The sequence below is a fragment of the Portunus trituberculatus genome, chromosome 50 (assembly GCF_017591435.1).
Source record: "Portunus trituberculatus isolate SZX2019 chromosome 50, ASM1759143v1, whole genome shotgun sequence".
NCBI lineage: Eukaryota > Metazoa > Arthropoda > Malacostraca > Decapoda > Portunidae > Portunus > Portunus trituberculatus.
In genome coordinates, this window is record NC_059304.1 from 21,551,111 (window position 1) to 21,572,138 (window position 21,028).

The 21,028-nt window shown below is 43.5% G+C and overlaps 2 protein-coding genes and 1 non-coding gene across 3 annotated transcripts; 1 reads left to right on the plus strand and 2 right to left on the minus strand.

The window, feature by feature from the left end:
• Positions 1-6,249: 6,249 nt before the first annotated feature.
• Positions 6,250-11,005, minus strand: LOC123499716 (single-stranded DNA-binding protein-like). Its single transcript, XM_045248125.1, has 3 exons — positions 10,857-11,005; positions 8,738-8,916; positions 6,250-6,956 (listed from the first exon to the last, which is right to left on the minus strand). The coding sequence occupies exons 2-3, from the start codon at positions 8,894-8,896 to the stop codon at positions 6,348-6,350; spliced, it is 768 nt and encodes a 255-aa protein (XP_045104060.1). The 5' UTR covers positions 8,897-8,916; positions 10,857-11,005; the 3' UTR covers positions 6,250-6,347.
• Positions 11,006-17,531: 6,526 nt separating this feature from the next.
• LOC123499803 lies at positions 17,532-20,010 on the minus strand. The gene is made up of 2 exons (XM_045248293.1): positions 19,030-20,010; positions 17,532-18,562 (listed from the first exon to the last, which is right to left on the minus strand). Exons 1-2 carry the CDS (start codon positions 19,120-19,122, stop codon positions 17,807-17,809), a joined length of 849 nt encoding a protein of 282 aa, XP_045104228.1. The 5' UTR covers positions 19,123-20,010; the 3' UTR covers positions 17,532-17,806.
• Positions 20,011-20,086: 76 nt separating this feature from the next.
• Positions 20,087-20,158, plus strand: Trnap-ugg. Its single transcript has one exon. It is a non-coding gene; the product is annotated as a tRNA-Pro (tRNA).
• Positions 20,159-21,028: the final 870 nt, after the last annotated feature.

Sequence of the window (21,028 nt, forward strand, 5' to 3'; positions counted from 1 at the left end):
TCCTTGTAATTGGGCTTTCTCTCTCTCTCTTTCTCTCTCTCCCTCTTTCTCTTAAGTCTCTCTTCTTTCACCTCACCATACTTGTTTGTACTCGTTCCAGTCTGCGGGTCGCCTCGTCATCCCCCGCAGCTTGAGAACTTTTTCGGGCAGTGTTGTTGTAGATCATTAAGAGTCAGTGAGCTCCTCCGCTGGTGACGCTGCAAGGCGGAGTGGCGGCGTGCGTGTACTAACCTAACCGAGGCGAGCTTGCGTCCTCAATCACCGACTGGGATATTGGTTGAGGTCAAGGCCGTGGATGTGGTGTGGTGTGGAGGGTTTGGGTTAGTGTGGTGCATGGAGGTAGTGTGTACATGGGTGGGTGGATGGTTGGTAGCAAGGAAAGTTGAATGACTGAGTAACTGATTGATTGAAATAGTTAATTAGTGACAGGTTAACTTACTAACATACTAACTGAATGACTGCATGAGTGTATGAGTTACTGACTGACCCTGATTCACTCACTTACTCATACATTCATTCATTCACCCACTCTCTGGCTGATTAACTAAGTGGTTGAATTAATAACTGACTAACTGTATAGTCGAGTGAGTGAATGACTAACTGAATGGTTGACTAGTTACCTGACTGTTTGAACGACTCATTGAGCTTGCCTGACTATTAGACTGACCGTATTGAAAACCACTCCAACAATTTTCATGATTCTAGTCACAGATTAACAAGTATTCAGCATCATTAGAAAGAGAAAAGAAGAAAAGTGAAAGTTAGTATAGTTTTCAAGAGAATTTTAACTATTGAAACCGTAAATTAACAAGAAACCTACACCAGTGGCTGAAAAAATAACATTGAGAACTCGACTAGTCATCTCCGTGGCCTTCCAAAACAGTAATGGAAGCTTGAGGCGTGTAACATTTCAAACCTAAACTAAATAGATGGAGAGGAGGGAAAGATTGACGGGAGGGAAGGGACGGCAGGGAAAGAGAGGAAAGGAATGGAGGGGAGAGAAGAAAATAGAAGAGGAAAGGAGAGGAGAGGAGAAGAAGGAAGAGGAAGAGGAGAGTAAAGAAGAGAAGAGAGGAGAGGATAGGGTAGAAGATGAAAGGAGATAAGATGAGAGAGAAAGGAGGAACGAGAGGAGAGGAGAGGAAAGGAGAGAAGAGAAGAGGAGAGGAGTAAACAAAAAATGAGAGGATAAAAGATAAAAGGAAATGAGATGAGAGGATAAAGGATGAGAAGAGATGAGAGGAGAGAGATGGGAGGGACGGGAGGAGGGGAGAGGAGAAGAGAGAGAGAGGAGAGGAGAGGAGAGGAAGGGACGCTCGTTGGTCTTCAGATGTGAGGCGGGAAGGAGATAATTGAGAAAGAGACCTTCGACGGCAGCCAAGCCAAACAAGACAATGTACTGACTGTTTACGCTTCTGTGCTGTAATCGCCTCGCCCGACACCAGCCCCGCCCCGCCCCGCCCCGCCCCAGCCCCGCACCAGCCTGTTCACCTCCCGTCCTGTTGCTCCTCCCGTCCCCCTCCTCCTCCTCCTCCTCCTCTTATACCGTTTCTCTCTCTCTCTCTCTCTCTCTCTCTCTCTCTCTCTCTCTCTCTCTCTCTCTCTCTCTCTCTCTCTCTCTCTCTCTCTCTCTCTCTCTCTCTCTCTCTCTCTCTCTCTCTCTCTCTCTCTCTCTCTCTCTCTCTCTCTCTCTCTCTCTCTCTCTCTCTCTCTCTCTCTCTCTCTCTCTCTCTCTCTCTCTCTCTCTCTCTCTCTCTCTCTCTCTCTCTCTCTCTCTCTCTCTCTCTCTCTCTCTCTCTCTCTCTCTCTCTCTCTCTCTCTCTCTCTCTCTCTCTCTCTCTCTCTCTCTCTCTCTCTCTCTCTCTCTCTCTCTCTCTCTCTCTCTCTCTCTCTCTCTCTCTCTCTCTCTCTCTCTCTCTCTCTCTCTCTCTCTCTCTCTCTCTCTCTCTCTCTCTCTCTCTCTCTCTCTCTCTCTCTCTCTCTCTCTCTCTCTCTCATTCTCTCTCATCCCTTTCGTTTTTCTACTCATCCCGCTACTCTCTTGTCTCCTCCTCCTCCTCCTCCTCCTCCTCCTCCTCCTCCTCCTCCTCCTCCTCCTTTTCCTCCTCTTCCTCAATACCTTCCAATTTCTCCGTCTGTTCTTGTTGCCTGTTCTTTCTCTCCTTCCTCCCTTTCTATCTTCTTATCATTTATCTTCATTTTCTTCTTCCTTTCTTCAATTCTTCCCACTAGCTTTGTGTTTTCTTGACCCTGTCTTCCTCCTCAACCTCTTCATGATTCCCCACGTCATCCTTCTCCTCTCACTTTCTAATCTTTCCGAACATTCCTTTCTCTTTCGCGTTTCCTTTCTTCCATCATTTATCCGCCGTACACACACACACACACACACACACACACACACACACACACACACACACACACACACACACACACACACACACACACACACACACACACACACACGCACACGCAAACGCAAGCAGGTACGCACGCACGCTCTCTCTCTCTCTCTCTCTCTCTCTCTCTCTCTCTCTCTCTCTCTCTCTCTCTCTCTCTCTTTCTCTACAGTGTTAATTTCACTCCCAATAAATTCACAAACAACTCCTTCATTCATTTAATTTATAGCAGTCGATTATACAAAGCTATTTTTTAAAACCTCTTACAGGCTCAGTTTTTTGTGAGGTTCCCGGTCCTGTTGCTCTTGCCCTACTCCTTCCTTCCCCTTCATTGCCCCAGATACACCCAGGTACTTCTTATGTATACCTCTAACAGCCCCCAGTCCTGCCCTTCCCCACCGCGTCCCACCCCGCCCCGCTCTTCTCATTCCCGCCCAGTCTAGTCTTGTTCAGTTTGGTTTGTGTGTGTTTGTGTCAGTATAACAGTGTGAGTTTGTGGAGTTTTAAGTGTTTTCGTTTGGTTTGTATGTTGTTGCTTTTTTATTATGCCTGTTAGACTTGCATAATACTCATAAGTTAGTGGAAAGAATTAGAAAAGAACGTAGAAATAGAGGAATGTTGGATATTTAGTGAACGAGGTCTGGTAAACTTGCATAAGACTCATAGGTTAGTGGAGAGAAGGAGAAAGGAACGTAGAAATAAGGGAATTCTTAGTTCTGCCCAGTCTAGTCTTGTTCAGTTTAATTTGTGTGTGTTTGCGTCAGTGTAAAAGTGTGAGTTTGTGGGTTTTTACTGTTCTCGTTTGGTTTCTATGTTGTTTTTCTTTTATTATTGCCATTTGCTGAGTTTTTATTTATTTATTTATTTATTTGTTAGTTTAGTCTTATACATCTTTATCTTTTATCTTCATGTTTATTTAGTTTTTTATTCTCTTTTCGTTTTTCTTTTTCTTTTTCTTCCGTTTTCCATTATTTCTTTTCTTTTCCTTTCTTGTTTTGTTTTAGTTCAAGTTTTAAATGTTCGGGTTTTTTTTTTTCAGTCTCATCTTCAAGTCCATTTTTTTTCCTCCTCTCTTTTCCTTAGTATCGCCCAATTTTCTCCTTTTTTTTAACCAGTTTTCCTTTTATTCAGCCCTTGCTCAACAATTTTTCAGTCTTTTTCTGATCTTATATTTCTTCTATTTCTTTTTCTTCATCATCATCATCATCATCATCTTCTTCTTCTTCTCATTATTATTATTATTATTATTATTATTATTATTATTATTATTATTATTATTATTATTATCATTATTGTTATTTCTTCTTTTTTTCTTCTTCTTCTTCTTCTTTTTCTTCTTCTTCTTCTTCTCTAGCTCTCTCTCTAACTACACTCTACTTGAAATCCTCCTAATTATGTGTTTTACCATTAAGCCTCTCATGTAACTACCCTTATTTATTCTCTCTCTCTCTCTCTCTCTCTCTCTCTCTCTCTCTCTCTCTCTCTCTCTCTCTCTCTCTCTCTCTCTCTCTCTCTCTCTCTCTCTCTCTCTCCAACCTCCTTCAATTCCTTCTTTTTTTTCCGTTCAGTCTTGCTCTATTTACCTTTATCAATCGCTTCATTTCTCACTTTTTATTCCTCCCGTCAACACATTATTTTTTTTTTCGCTCACACCCCTCTGACTCTCCCTATGTCAGTGCTTTATTGTGTCTCTCTCTCTCTTTCACCATTAACTAGGTCACAAGGGAGGACGATTATTGCCTTTTTGTGTGTGTGTGTGTGTGTGTGTGTGTGTGTGTGTGTGTGTGTGTGTGACTCGCTCGGTCAAGTTTCGCCAAAATACCAGAACATGAATCAGGCTTGTGGGAGTAGCCGTGCGTGACGTAATACACAACGGGAGGGTGGGAAAGTGACATGGTGGGAAGGGAGATCGGCAGGAGTGTGTGGGAGGTGAAGGTGAGGAGGGGTGGAGAAAAGGGCGTTGGGGAGAGAGAGAGAAAGTATAGGAGTCTACGGGGAGAACCACAACAACTTCACCAAACACTATAGCAAATTTGTATTTCAACAGTCGAATAGCAAGTGATCTTAACTGGAACCCCCTTTAGCTTTCATTGGTGTGGGAGAAGAGAGGAAGAGTGGAAAATAGCGACAAGGAGAGGATTATTATGTGAAAATCGTGTCGCCGTGGTACAGTGGAACCATGCGTGCTTTGGGGTCCGAGGGGTCTCCAAGCGCACGGGTTCGAATCCTGTCCACGGTCCGAGTGTAGGTTGGGCTTCCTCACTCGGGGCAACGGTATCCTAGCGGGTGGGCTTTGAGATAGGAGGTACCACAAAAAAGTATCCCCTTTAGCCCATAAATTCCCGTGAAAAGCCCACATGGTATAAAAAAAAAAATCTACGTGAAGACCCAGAAACACATGAGCAATATTAGTAGTAACCATTTCAACGCTAACATAACTCGTGATCTTCAGACAAACTCCCATTGATTTATTTAGTGTGAGATGAGAGAGAAAGAGAAAAAAAGAGAAGGGAGAAGGGAGTGGGTGCTTCTGTGGAGGGAAACAGTGAAAGTCTACGGGAACCACTACAAACATTACCAAATATAGAAACTTTTTATATCACTACCAGCCACTTATTTCAAGACTCATTTCCATCGGACTAGTAGGAGAGGAAGAGAGCGTTGGAGGAAGAAAAGATATGAAAATGTGCAGGAAAAAAAATATAGTGATTACGAGTATATAGCAACGAGAGACAATGAAGGAAAAGTAGGAAAGGAAAGAAAGGGAGATAAGTGAGAGGAAGCAAAAGGACAAGGTAATGAAGGAAATAAGCAGAAGGGGGAAGAGAGAGAGAGATAGAGAAAATGTAAGGACAAAGTAATATAAAAAAAAACGTCATATTAACTTCTTATTTCAACACATACACAACGAGCGATCTTAAGACTTGCTTGTTTTGTCTTTTGATGAGTGGAAGGGGAGGAGAAGCCGGGAAGAGAGCGTTGGAAGGAGACAAACTAAGAAATTGTACTGGGGAAAAACACTTCTTCTAACGTCATATCAACTTATTTTTTCAACACAAATATAACGAATGAACTTAAGACTTGCTTCCATTGATCTCTGGTAAGTAAGAGAAGAAGAGAAGAAGGCGAAGAGTAAAGGAAAACAGTTGAATTCTACGGTGAAACAAATATTTCACCAAAAATCGCATTCATCTTCTTATTTCAACACAAACACAGCGAGTGATCTTAAGACATGATTATATTGGCTTTTAATGAGTGGGAGGAAGCAGAAAAGGGCGAAGGGTAAAAGAAAAGAGATAAATTCTACAGGGAAAACCAACACTTCACCAAAAGTAATATTAACTGTACATTTCAACACAACCATGAGTGAACTTACATAAGACTTGCTTCCATTGGTCTTTGATGAATAGGAAAAAGGAGAAGAGGGAGTAGGATAAAACAAAACAGCTACATTCTATGGGGAAAACAAACACCATCAAAAGTCACACCAACTTCACACTTCAACTCAAACATAACGAGTGAACTTAACCCATTTTGTACTGGGACGCATTTCTTACCTTGAGTTTTGGTTATGATTAGACTATCTTATTAACATTAGGAAGGGTCGATGGAGGTCAGAACATTAATGGCCAGAGTCTTCACTGTCTTAATCCTCACAAAAGTTTGTGAATCTGTACATAATCACCATATAGTAACAAGAAGGAATATGGAAACGCGTCCAAGTAGTGAAGGATTTAAGACTTGCTTCCGTTAACTTTTAATGGGTAGGAAAAATAAAGAGAATCAAAGAGAGACCATTTGGGTGAAGGAAAACCATTAAACTCTACCGGGGAATTGAAAGAAACACTCCACCAAACGTCGAGCTAACTTTATTAAATCTCAACACCAACATAACAAAGAGAAGGTATTCACACTAACATTACTTGGCTTCCTAGTGACGAGACCCGCTCCTCAGTGACCATACCCATACCCATCACCACCACCACCACCACCACCACCACCACCGTACCCTCCCCCATACCCTCCATCATACCCATCATCACCATAGCCACCACCACCGTATCCACCACCACCACCACCACCGTAGCCACCACCACCACCACCACCACCACTACCGTAGCCACCGCCGCCGTAGGAAGGCTTAGGACACACTGTCTTGTAGGTCTGCTCTGTCTTGGTGACCGTGTGGTACTGCGGCACGTACTCCGTCTTGTAATCGGTCTGGTACTTGACATCGGTCTTGGTGACGTACTGAGGCACATACTCCGTCTTGTAATCGGTCTGGTACTTGGTCTGGGTGACGTAGTGGTCTTGGTACTCGGTCTCCGTCACGTACTTGGGCGTGTAGTGGGTGGTGGTGACGTATTCCGGCTGGTACTGCGTCTTGTACACCGTTTCGTAGTGGGTTTCATACTTCACTTGGGGTTTGTACACGGTCTCTGTCACGTACTTGGGCACATACTCCGTCTTGTAGTTAGTTTTATACACGGTCTGGTAGAAAGTCTCGTAGTAAGGAGTGGGGATGTACTTTTCCTTGTAGACCGTTTGGTACACTGGGACCTGAGGGAAAGACAGGGAGAAAGAGAGAGAAGGTAGGGATTAGAAACGAGAGATAATGAAGGAAGGAAAGGGTAAGGAATGAAGCAAAGGGAGATAAGTGAGGAAAAGCAAAAGGACAAAGTAATGAAGGAAATAAGTAGAAAGGGAAGAAAGGAAGAGAAAAAATGTAGGGATAATATAGCAACGAGAAATAACGCAGGAAAAGTAAGGAAGGAGGAAGGGAAGGGAGGTAAATAAGAGGAAGAGAAGGGACAAGGTAACGAAGGCAATAAGTAGAGAGGGAAGAAAGAAAGAGATATAATGTAGAGATTATATAGCATCGAAAAATAATTAAAGAAAGTTAGGGAAGGAAAGGAAGGGAGGTAATTGAGAGGAAGAAAAGGGACAAGGTATGTAATGAAGGAAATAAGTAAAGATGGGAAGAGAGGGAGAGAGAAAATGTAGGAATTAAATAGAAACAAGAGATATGATGCAAGAGGAAAGAAAATGAAGGAATGGTGAAGAAGGACGTTAAGGGAAGTAGGACGTGAAGGGAAGGAGGGAAAAGAAAGGGACAAAGTAATGAATAAGTAGATTAAAATAAGAGACATGGATGAATTGGAGGAGAGAAAGAGGAGATAAAGTGGAGGGAAAAGTAAGAGAAGTAAGGGGATAATGTAGCAAGGAGGAATGGAGGTAAAAATAAAGAAAAGCGATGGAGAATTGGAGGAAGGGAAGAAGGAAAGCAATAATAGAAAAGAAAGAAGGAAAAGCAGAACATGAAATAGAAAGTGTGTGTGTGTGTGTGTGTGTGTGTGTGTGTGTGTGTGTGTGTGTGTGAGAGAGAGAGAGAGAGAGAGAGAGAGAGAGAGAGTAAAAAAAAGGCAGACAAATGGAGAAACTGATGAAAGATAAGCCATTTAGAGAAAAGTCAAGAATGAGGAAGCGATACAATTGTACCAAGTTACCGCCACACATAGATCTTTTCCCACATCATTACTCACGGAAGACACACACACACACACACACACACACACACACACACACACACACACACACACACACACACACACACACACACACACACACACACACACACACACACACACACACACACACATCCACGGGAGACAAAATAACGGCGTGTAATGAGATGATTGTGCTGGTCGTGGAGAAAATGACTTTTGGTGATGATGATTCAATGCTGTTAGACACACACACACACACACACACACACACACACACACACACGCGCGCGCGGTTAGGTATCTAGTCTAATTGATTAAAAATGACACCTCTTGATCTTTTAGTTAAACATCTAGTCAAGTAAACATCATCCCTTTGTAAAGTTGAAGATTATTTTCAGTTCCAAAATTTACGTTCATCTGGTTCAAATTTTTTTTTTTCATCACTATCTTTTTTTTCATGATTTTTAGTTCATCGCATTTCCAGATTTGTTTTCATCATCTCTGAAAAATAAATTACTACTATACGTTCATTATTTTCATAATTTAAGATCACAATGTCCTCAAAGATTTAAAAAAAAAAAAAAGAATTACGGTCACCATCTCATCTTCTAAAAATATAACTTCACCAATAAAGCTCACTATATTCCTAAATTCTGACTTCACCATCACTCACGAACATTCTCACGTTTTCTGTCTCCTAAACCCAAACTCACCACATCAACAACACCAACACCACCACCAACAGCAGCAACACCTCACCACTACAACAATCTAACCAAGCCACATCACCAAATCACCATCCATTAATCCCCCTCCTCACCACTCAATACTCACGTCCTTGTACTTGGTCTGGTACTTGGTGACGTAGTGGACCTTGGGATAGCAGGGCGGGGGGCGGCGTCCGTAGGTTGGGTCCGCGTCCGCCACCACCACCACCGCCAGCCCCGCCACCACTACCGCCACCGCCACCGCCACTCGACTTGAGGACCACATGACTTCCGCCGCCCGGGGACCTGCAAGGGTGACGGAGGTGCGTGAGGAGGTGCAGAAGGAGGAGGAGGAGGAGGAGGAGGAAGAGGAGGAGGATGATTCTGTTCTGTTATTGTGGTTGAAATATGTATAATGCTGCCACCATCACCATCACCACTGTCATCATTTTCACCACCACTATTACTTCCTGCTCTCTGCCACTACCACTATCACCACCACTATCGCCACCACCACCACCACCACTACTTCTACCACCACTACTGCAATACCTCTATTACTGTACTACTACTACTACTACTACTACTACTACTACTACTACTACTACTACTACTACTACTACTACTATTACTACTACTACTACTGTCACCTCTACTAGCGTCACCATTACTACCACACGTATATTTAGGGGTTAAGATTACCAATAGGACGAGGAATGCCTGTGGTGCAAATCAGGTTTATGTTTGGGAAAGTGGTGCAAGGGAAAATGATGAAGTTGATACGTGATTGGAAAGTAAAAAATATTATGTATTGAATTAAGAGAAAGGAAGTGAAAGAATAATGCAAAAAAGGAAGTAGTAAGCGACAGATAATTAATGGATTCTTGATTGATAGCGTAGAAGAAAGTGAAAAATAGATATATAAAAAAAAAACCAAGATGAAAAATAAAGAAAGAGTACTGTTGATATTGATGGTAGAAATACACATACAAATTCCAAATAATATAGTAAGGAAAACATTTGAATCCCCCAGAGGCCAGAAATAGGAAGACATTACTAATCTTTCTTGTTAAAAAAAAATAGTACTGTTGATATTGATGGTAGAAATATATATACAAATTCTTATTCCAAACAATACAATAAGGAAAAAAAATGTGTTTGAAGCGCCCAAGAAGTCAGAAATAGGAAGACATTACTATTGATTCTTGCCAATTCCACCCTTCACGAAGAACATGGAAAATATATATAGAAAGAGAAACAAATAAAACAAAAACCTCAAAAACTAAACAATAAACTAAAGAAGGAAGAGAAAGGAGAAAAAAATGTTAATGACCAATGATGAAATAAAAAAAAAGTAAAAAATCTAACTAAAACATAAAGAAAAAAAACAGTAAAGTAAGAAACAAGTTGATAATATGGAGACTTGGTGGAAAGGAGCACTATCTAAATATAAAGCAAAGGAATGTGGAGAGCAAAGGTGAAGGCAGGTGAACGCAGGTGAAGACAAACACACGTGCAGAAAAATGTTGAAGGAAGAGCGCGTATCAGAGAAGGAGAGAGAGAGAGAGAGAGAGAGAGAGAGAGAGAGAGAGAGAGAGAGAGAGAGAGAGAGAGAGAGAGAGAGAGAGAGAGAGAGAGAGAAAGTATACTGACATGGAGAAGTGTGAGAGTGAGTGATAGAGGAAAGGGAGAGAAAGTGAAAGAAAGAGAAGTAAGAAGTGGGGTGAGGGATGGAAAGTGGAAGAGAGAGAGAGAGAGAGAGAGAGAGAGAGAGAGAGAGAGAGAGAGAGAGAGAGAGAGAATGTTTGTGTGTGTGCTTCTTTCCCTTGACCTATGTTTGAACGGTCAGTCTCCCTCCTTCACTATTTCTTTCCCTCCTCCTCCTCCTCCTCCTCCTCCTCCTTTTCCTCCTCCTCCTTCTCCTTCTCCTTCTCCTCCTTCTTCTCCCTCTCCTCCCCTTCACAAACAAACAAGCACTATCCTTGGCCATTAGTCCGTTAAATGCGTTCCTGTCATATCCACTCGTGTGACCTGCATGCCTATTACTCTCTCTCTCTCTCCCTCTCTCTCTCTCTCTCTCTCTCTCTCTCTCTCTCTCTCTCTCTCTCTCTCTCTCTCTCTCTCTACGTACATATGTATTCTGTTATTTCATGTTGCTTGCGGTATAAAACTTTCTCTATATCACTCACACACTCTCTCTCTCTCTCTCTCTCTCTCTCTCTCTCTCTGGTAAGTCCGTGCATTACCTCAGGAGCTGTCTGTCGCCGCTGCGTCTTCGTCAGGAACACCGGGCCAGACTGACGATGGTGTCACGGTCCCCAGAAATATAAGTGACTCGTTCTCTCCTTCTCGCTCTCGTTACGTCACGCCGCGAGAGGTGACGGTGGTGGTGGTAACGGTGGGGGTACTGGAAGTGATAGTGGGGTTAGTTTTTGGGGGTTGGGGGAGACTGGCTGGTGGTGGTAGTGGTGGTGGTGGTGGTGGTGGTGGTGGTGGTCGAAATTGTGTAGTGTTTGGAGATTAGAGAGTTTAGAGAGAGAGAGAGAGAGAGAGAGAGAGAGAGAGAGAGAGAGGGAGAGGGAGGGGCCAGGGAATGACTTTACACGTTTAAGTTCGATTAAAAACATGATAAAGTGAGCTTAGTGTGTGTGTGTGTGTGTGTGTGTGTGTGTGTGTGTGTGTGTGTGTGTGTGTGTGTGTGTGTGTGTGTGTGTGTGTGTGTGTGTGTGTGTGTGTTTTGCAAGTTTTCCCTCACAATATAAATAATCCGTTTGGCAAACCTTTCACCCTCGAATCTTTGCTTTCTCTCTCTCTCTCTCTCTCTCTCTCTCTCTCTCTCTCTCTCTCTCTCTCTCTCTCTCTCTCTCTCTCTCTCTCTCTCTCTCTCTCTCTCTCTCTCTCTCTCTCTCTCTCTCTCTCTCTCTCTCTCTCTCTCTCTCTCTCTCTCTCTCTCTCTCTCTCTCTCTCTCTCTCTCTCTCTCGTTTCATGAACATCTCTCGTCACAGTTTTTATTATCATACGTATCACGGTGTATCACTCCCTGCCATTACTATTGTTGCTGTCATTACACGGGCTCATGCTTGTAATGATGTAGTAATTACTCATTTAACTCCATCCTTGTAATGCATTCACCACTTTCACGTTCCATGTACAGTAACTTATTAACTTATTCATGTGTCTATTCAATGGAACTAACTTGATTGCATACACTTTACTTCTTTCCCTAATTCATTCACTATTACCCCTTTTTTTTTTTTTTTACTAGCGTGCAAGTTCTTAGGGTATTTATCTACACCGCAGCGTCCTAATCCCTTCGGTGCCACAAGGAGAAGGTCGTTGCTTTAAAAAAATATATGTGATATCTCGATAAGCATTTAAAAAGTTATTAATAAGATAGATTTTTGCAGTTTCTATTTCCTACATAACTTATTTAGTGCGCCAGACAGCAGTGAAAGTGTTGATTAAATTCCTTTGTAGCTTTGAAGGGACAAAAAATATTCCTCCTCTTCTTTATTTTCATTCTAAGTGTCCATGCATATAATTTCTTACCATGCTCAAAATGTCAGCACAGGAAGACTTTCAATATGCGTTCATGTATGTACGTGAAGGTGCGTAACCTGCCTCACGTCTTCCTTAAGGAGTGTCAAGCGTAAGGATCATGAGTAGTAGTAGTAGTAGTAGAAGTGTGGTAGTGGTGGTGGTGGTGGTGGTGGTAGTAGTAATAGTAGAAGTGGTGGTGGTGGTGGTGGTGGTAGTAGTAGTAGTAGTAGTAGTAGTAGTAGTAGTAGTAGTAGTAGTAGTAGTAGTAGTAGTAGTAGTAGTAGTAGTAGTAGTAGTAGTAGTAGTAGTAGTAGTAGTAGTAGTAGTAGTAGCAGTAGCAGTAGTAGTAGTAGTAGTAGTAGCAGCAGTAGCAGTAGGTAGTAGTAGTAGTAGTAGTAGTAGTAGTAGTAGTAGTAGTAGTAGGAGTAGAAGTAATAGTAGCAGTAGTAGTAGCAGCAGTAGTAGCAGCAGTAGATGGTGATGGTGGTGGTAGCAGCGATGGCTCGTAAACCTCAGTCTCTCTTCGTTCTTATCAGTTATGATATTTTTTTTTCATTTCATTTCGCTATTGTTTCTTTTGCTCTGCAGTGACATTACGGCGAGCAGGCACAAAGTTGTCGCTTTTTCCCCACACACGTACATATAATAGCCAGCTGTACGTACGTTTCTTATACTGTACGTTTCTTTTACAAGTTCAAAAGTCAACGCCAGAAAGAAGGAAAAAAAAAAAGAATATTGTGAAGTAAGAACAGAACTGACACGACGAAAAGAAGTATTAAGGATTACATAAAGATTACACATCACTTTTGTCATGTTTTCTCATTACTATTTCTCGTTGTCAGTCAGTTACAAGTCTCTTTCCATCCTTTTTCATTTTTAGTGTTACTTTCTCGTAGAATTCGTATATTGATACTATGAGGACTTACTTTTGTGAGGCTGAGTATGAGCTGATTTTCTGTCTTGATAGGCTTGGTGAGGCACAGTGAGGGTGTGGTTGGTTGAGAAGTGACATGAAGACTCACATGTGGTTTAATATTTCTTTTCGTTTTCTCACATAGAAAGATTGGTAGATAGATAGATAGATGGATAGATAGGTAGATAGATATTTGGAGAGGTAGATAGATAGATAGATTGATTGATAGATAGATAGAAAGATAGATAGATGGATAGGTAGATAGATAGTTAGCTAGGTAGATAGATAGATAAGTAAATAAATAGACAGATAGATAGACAGTTAATTACCCACAAGACAATAAATCATGAAGTGTTCTAAATATGAGCACTCTGCAGAATGATCGATTTACTAACTGACAAAAAAAAGAACAACTCAACAAATAATTACATGAACTAACCCACCAACTCACTCACTCACTCACTCACTCACTCACTCACTCATATATCCACCAACAACACCAACTATAAGAAAAACACACACATCTTGAGTAAACATGAACACCACTCTAGGATAGGATGGGCTGACAGGAGGCTACTCTATTGCCTTACGTAGGTGGTGATGCCCTGGCGGGAGTCCTTAAGGTGGGAGCGGTCATGGAGGCAGTGGGATCCATTATGTGGCGTGACAGGTTTGCATGATCACAGTCTTCTCAAGCATGTGTGTGTGTGTGTGTGTGTGTGTCAGAGTGTGGAGCGCGGAGGGAAAGAGATCGTGAGAAAGTGGAGAGTGAGAGAGTGAGAGAGTAGTGTGGTGCTCTCCCCAAGTGTGTGTGAGTGAAGGAAAGAGAGAAAAAAGACCGCGGGAGAACAGCAACGAGTGAGTAAGAGTGAGAGAGCAGCGTGGTGTGTTGCTTGCGGTTCATGTTTTTGCCTCCGTGTGTCAGAGGCCGTACCCAGAAGGAAGGCGAGTTGGCTGGTGGGAGGGAGGGCAGGAGGGAGGGCAAGCAGACAGGCAGGCTGGTGGGTATACTGAACGCTTCTCCAGTCGACCAGATTTTCTCATTGTTGTGATTCTTAGTTTTATTTTTTGTTTCGTTCTTTTCCTGTCTTCTGGGTACATTTCTTTTTTTTCCGTGGAGTGACTATTATGTGGTAATCTAAATATGCTTAATGGTGTTTATTTCTCCCAGCTTAGCGCTCGTCACTGTTACTTTCAGCGAGGTGTGGGAGATTGTGTGTGGATGGGTGTTTGTAATTGACCATATAGGGTATGAGTGAGTGGGTGGGTGGGTGGAGGATGTGTGGGTGAGCGTTACATCGGTGTGCGGTGTGTGGGTGGATTAACGTGCTCCCTTCACCAAGCCATGTGAGGCTGGAGTCACTTTAGGGCGCAAACGATCTGAGTATCAAGTTAAATGTGTAAATGCTTTCGATATATTGAGCAAGAGTGACAGAGTGACGGAGTGAGGGGTGAGGGAGCCCCGCCCGCCCACCGACTGACGCCCTGCCTGACGCCACGAAAACTTGCGTGTTTGCTTCACTGATTCTGCTGGAAATGTCGACCCACGGAAGCTTTCACCCCTGACGGAGCATGTCCCGCCGCGCGCCTCGTGATCTACAGGGGCGGCAGACTTTCAGACACTCAGCCGTGAGAGAGTGTGAGGGAATGAGTGGGCGCGCGCGCGTGTGTGTGTGTGTGTGTGTGCCTTCCCTTCACCCTGTTAGCTGTAGTGAGTATTGACTTTTCCTGTATACCGCTGCTGAGAGAGAGAGAGAGAGAGAGAGAGAGAGAGAGAGAGAGAGAGAGAGAGAGAGAGAGAGAGAGATGAGAAGAGAGAGGAGAGGAGAGTAGCTACTGATGATCTTGCTCTAAAAAGTACAGTGTGCCGCAACAGAGTAAGGCGCCGCAGCAAGCCTCTCCGTCACCTTCCGTTTAAAAGTTACTATTGACTTAGGAGAACGCACACACACCGCTGGCCCATACGAAGCGCGCTACCGTGGACTAGGTTTGCGGTTCGACTTCCAAGGCCGCGGCAGTGGGTGATTTACATGTACTGTCAACAAGGAGATGGAGAAAAGAGATAAGTTGAGTAGGGCGGCAAAGGGAGCGCTTTTCTGCCTGTTTCTGTCATTGCGTGGGTAATGAGGAGCGGGCAGTATATGGGGTGGACGCGACACACTTGTGGATGCTGAGGAAAGTGAGATACCGAACCGCCCGCTGGTGAAATTATCAAGCCACAGCATCGCCTATTAGGAAAAGAGATTGCTGGAAATGGTGGAGAACTAATGACCAGGTGTGTGTGTATGTGTGTGTGTGTGTGTGTGTGTGTGTGTGTGTGTGTGTGTGTGTGTGTGTGTACGTATGTGTGTATGAGTGTCTCCAACTGGTCCAGTCATGACACAGCGAAGGTGGGGAGAGAAAGAAGAGTGAGAGCAGAGCAGGTGACCTTTCCAAATCTCACTTTCGTTGTCACATGCAGGTCACCGCTCTTCTCCTTAACACTGACCACACACTCTCCCCCCCACACTAGCCTGACCTGACCCTGACCTCACATAACGCAACTTCAGTAAACTTGGTGTAGCCTGAAAGAATCTAACCAGGTATCACTTGATCTAATTTTAACTTAATGTAACTTTATTCAGCGTAATCTTAAGCAAACCAAACGTGACCAAACTACATCACACCATACTACACCACACTACATTACACCACACAACACCACACCATACCACACCACACCACACTACACCACACACGACCCAGCCCAACCCAACCTAACCCAATTGTAATCAAATCACAACCAGTCAGTGAACCCCAAAACTCCACGACCCTATAAGGCACAACCCTTTGAAAACTAGGGCAATCACAACTGCATGCTCCCCCCGTGCGTGTGTGGAGAAGCACGAGTGGCTATCAACCCGTGCGTGATAACTTTTGGCAGAGAAGTGAGATTTTGTAGATAATCTGTGTTATGATGACACACTAATGGTAACACTGCATTGCGCTACAGATGATATGGTGCACTGTACCTGCAACACTGGCTGGTGGGAAGAGGTTCTTTTGTAATTAGCTTAGTCATTTGTGTTGCTATTACTACAGTGTTGCCTGTGTAGTTAATTAATGAGTTAAAATTAATCGGATAGTTTGTTTAAGAGGTGTTACAATTAATTAGAGAGTTAGAGAGTTAGTTTAAGAAAGGATGTATACGGGTAGTTTTTTTTTTTTATCTTGGTCTGTGTGTGTGTGTGTGTGTGTGTGTGTGTGTGTGTGTGTGTGTGTGTGTGTGTGTGTGTGTGTGTTACTGTAATTAGCTCAGTTGTAATAATTGTCTTTATCGTCATTTTTGTCATTTTCATTGTTGTTCCTGATGTTGTTGTTGTTGTTGTTGTTGTTGTTGTTGTTGTTGTTGTTGTTGTTGTTGTTGTTGCTACTGCTGCTGTTGTTCCACCCTTTATAATTGTCATCGTTCTTTTTCGTCCTGTTCTTCCTTCTTCTTCCTTGATTCCTTCTATCATCATCATCATTATCAACATCAACATCATCATCATCATCATCATCATCATCATCATCATCATCATCATCATCATCATCATCATCATCATCATCATCACCACCACGACCACCACCACCATCATCATCATCACATCATCATCATCATCATCATCATCAACAATAACAAAAACCATCAAGACAGAAATCAATCACGAGTAACAACACTTCCATCATCATCATCATCATCATCATCATCATCATCATCATCATCATTAATATCATCACCACCATCACCACCATTCTAGTAATTACTGAATGACTGGAAACCACCACACTTTTTTCCTTCATCACCGCGGTTGCAGGATGACGAGGCTGATTGGCACACTAACACCATCACCGAACACCAAAGACACCAATCAATAAATAGAAAGTAGAGAAAGAAGATACAGTAATAGGCAGCGAGACTTTTTCTTTTTTTTTTCCTCGTTTTTTCTTATGTTTGAGTTACCCTTACGAAAAGTTATGTGCGTCAGTTTTCTGTGGATTGTGAAGGTTGTTATGGGTGAGGACAAGGTGGGGCGTTGTTGTCATGACTCACTGTTCGCCCCTCCTGCTGGATGAGAACAGCAATAGCAAGAACATGAAGAGCAAGAACAAAAAGGTGGACAAAGATGAAGTGACGAGAACTAAAGGAGAAAGAACGACAAAAAAACAATAGCAAGAAAGACAAGAGCAATTTGAACAAGAACAAGAACAAGGACAAATAACAGGAAAGAGAGAAACAAGAACAATAAAAACAAGAAGAGCAAGAGAATGACATGGACTAAACAAAAAAGAAAAAGGAGAAAAAAAATCAAGAAGAAAAACAAAAACATGTTCATGAAGAACAAGAAAAAGTAATATTTTTTAGACTCCTAACTGAACTTGTGCTAACTTATAAAGGAAGGTCACATACACACACACACACACACACACACACACACACACACACACACACACACACACGCACGTCCCATCTTTCCTGGCACCTTTCTCTCATCCCTCACTGACAGTGTACCCCCGAGGCGTCGCGCCAGGCACAGAGGCATGAAAGCGGAAGGAAGGAAGAAAAAACAAATCAAGGAAACTGTGTCAAGACGTGTATATTTCACCACCACCTTTGCAAACTTTGACCTCCTCCTCCCCTCCGTGGTATGTATACTCCCTTTCCCCTTTCACCTTCCCATTTATTTACTTCTGATACTTGTGTCTTGTATCTTGTTGCCCCTTCACCAACCCTGGGCAGTGACGGTGGTGGTGACGACCTTGTGCTTGGTAACAGTGGTGGTGGCGGCGCCGCAGCGGCCCTTTACGGTCTCTGTCACGAAGCTGGTCACGTGCACTGTCTTGGTTGAGCCGGATTTTGCACACCGGACGTCGCCGCCACCGAAGCGGTTCTGGGATGAGCCGTGGATGTCAGACTGCGCCACGTACTTGATGGCGGTGGTGGTGACAAGCTGGGTCACCACCTGGGGCTGGTTCCTCACCACCTCCTCAGTCACAATCCTGATCTGGGGCGGGGCGGAGACAGTGGTGGTCAAGTAATTTGTCACCTGCTGGAACCTAACCTGGGCCTGCGTGGTGGTCACGTACTGGGTGTCCGTGACGTGGCGCAGCTGGTGCTGAGTCTCCGTCACCACCTGAGTATTCGTCACGTGATGCCTCACCACCTGCTGCTCCGTCACGATCTGAGTGGTGGTGACAGGCTGGTGCACAAAGCGAGTCTGCACGTTGGCCCTGCACAGGTTGACGGTGGCGGGCTCTGTCACTTTCTGCGTTACCGTTACGTACGAGGTGACGACTTGAGCGTTGCACTGAGCTTGTCTGACATAGGTAGGGGCCGGGGCTCCAACCTGGGCCTCCACGATGACATGCGCCGGAGGGGACGCCTTGACAAAGACGGGTGCGGGAGGAGAGGACTTGAGAATGATTGGTGCGGGGGCTGAGTGACCGTAGAAGCGGAAGGGAGAGGTTTTCTTCGCCAACTGCAGACAAGACATGGTAACAAAATATTGCTAACACGTATACCAAGAAAAGAAGCTTTGAAAAGAGTCTACATATTGAATCTAACGCCTTGTTTCCTCTAACCAGTCACTGAACTCTAAACAGCTCTACATATCACTATACTTGTTTCATTGCAGTTCATGACAAAACCTTCGATCGTGATCCCTTCAAGAATATCAAACAAGGACTTGAATACTTCTTCGAAATAATCACAGAATTTTATGAATATCTTATCAAGCAGCAACGTTACTCCTAAACACTACATTCTTAATAATAACTAACATGATTCCCTTCACGATGTAAACTGTATATGGAACTTTATAACGAACACAGAAAATTTCTGCGCCAGCACTTTCTCTACGTTTTCTTCCCTCGATTCTCAAATGACAACTATATTTCCCTTATTACATCCTGAGACTCCACAGCCGCCCCTCATTCCCTTACTAACCTTGAGGACCTTGAGTCCTTTCAGCGTGGCGTCCGTCGCGGCCACCAGCAGCACCATCATCAGCGCCACAGACAAACACGCTCGCAGCATCATCTGGAAACACCAAGAAAGAGAGTCACTTTTTATCCTTCGTGCTTTGCTTCTGTTTGGGTAGAGAAGTGACGGAGAGAAACTGGGGAAGGGAGCAGGAAGAAGAGGAGAGGAGAGTTTGACATGTTTAAGGAGCTCAGTAAGTTGTGATGATTCTGTAGATGAAGGGAATAGAATAATGAAAACTAAGGATGGTAAAGAGAAGGAGCAAGTAGGAAATTTGAAAAGTTATAGTGACAATTAAGAACCGAAATAAAGCAAATAAAGAAGACATAAATAGTTAATCATCCTTCTATCTCTCCCTCCCTCCTGCTGGTGTCCTACTGAAGCACCTTGGGAAGTGTCCAGCGGAGGAGTGATGCCAGGGGAAGCACATCCTCCAGTCTTTATACACCGAGACTCAGATGATAAGCCTAGCGTATAGGTAAGGTTCGCCCGCCCCTCTTGCCCCGCCGTACCCGCTAATCACACACCTGCGCCATATGCTGCGGCAGGGTCAGGTCAGTGTAGGGTCAGTGATGTAAACTGCCGATATGGACTAGCGGTGGTGATAAAAATCTTTCCCTCCCGTTAGTGGTCGTCACCCTCTTTCCTGTCTCTCCCCCCTAGTCACAAGTTATAGCCGTGTTTTCTTTCACTGTATCTACAAACATTTTCTTCAGTCTTTCTTCTCTCTTTCTTCTGTCAAGTTTGTCCTTCTCCAGCATCCTCTTCCTCCCACCCGAACCCTCCCCATGCTCCTCGTCTCGCCTCTATCGTTGTTCTCAGACCGACGTACAGTACTTGTGTTGTGGCTCTGGTGCTTGCGTCTCTGATTCTGTCCTTCAGCCTCGTTAATGCCGGTGATATAATTGGTGCGTGTTCTCTTCAGCGGTCTTCACTTTCCATTCTTGTCTTTCCTGATGATTTAAATGGTAAAAGAAAAAAAGATATTAATTAAAAAGTATTATTGTGGACGACTTCTCGTGGCCTGGTGGTCTAGGGGTATGATTCTCGCTTTGGGTGCGAGAGGTCCCGGGTTCAAATCCCGGCCAGGCCCGCGCAGTGCTGACTATACACTTTTATTACTTGCGAAGTCGATAGTAATGCATTGTCTTCCATTTTGTTTCTTACTAGTGTCACTTATAAGCTTCATGTGAAATTTTGTATATGTATGAATTGCATGTAAATATAAGTTTGTACTCAAGTATTATATTCATTCACCACAAAAAAAAAAAAATAAATAAAAAATTTACACGACTAACACACATTACAGCGGCCAGTGCATAACAGGCGGCGAGCCACACTGGACAGGGGCACAAATAAGCCATTGATTATATGCTTGTCATGGACTTCACTCGCCGCAAAGGGACACACTCACATCGTAAATACTCATGTGACAGCGGGATTGCATGCGGGACTGTGCGCCACACGTGGATGTTGTATTACACCTCTATTGCGAGCAACACTGCCTAAATAAACAAGCTAGACACAATGCCCTCGTTGTGAACAAGTCCCACTACCCGTAAAGTGGAGTGAAATAAGGAGACAAAGAAATCAAATACGTATAAGAATAAAAGTGTTTGGGCCTTACCAGACTGATAATGTTGGTTGTTAATTAATGGTCTTCTGAATATTTGTTATGCTCATTAATGTGTTGTGCAGCCTACACATCTTACTACCTCCGGAAAGCTTTAAACTCTTATGACATACCCTGCTTAGACCTCCACCGGTTAACAGAAACACTCGCACAAGGACAATAGTACATTAGGAGGTATATGGACCTTGAAACAAACACCAAAATAACTCTGCCCTCGCCCCGCCCAGTAACTGCTGCGTGTTGTCCTGCCAGATGTGGGATGCTTGGCGGGCATTGCTGGGCGCGGCGTGAAGGCTTCTATCTACAATCAGTAATGGGATAGGTTTATAT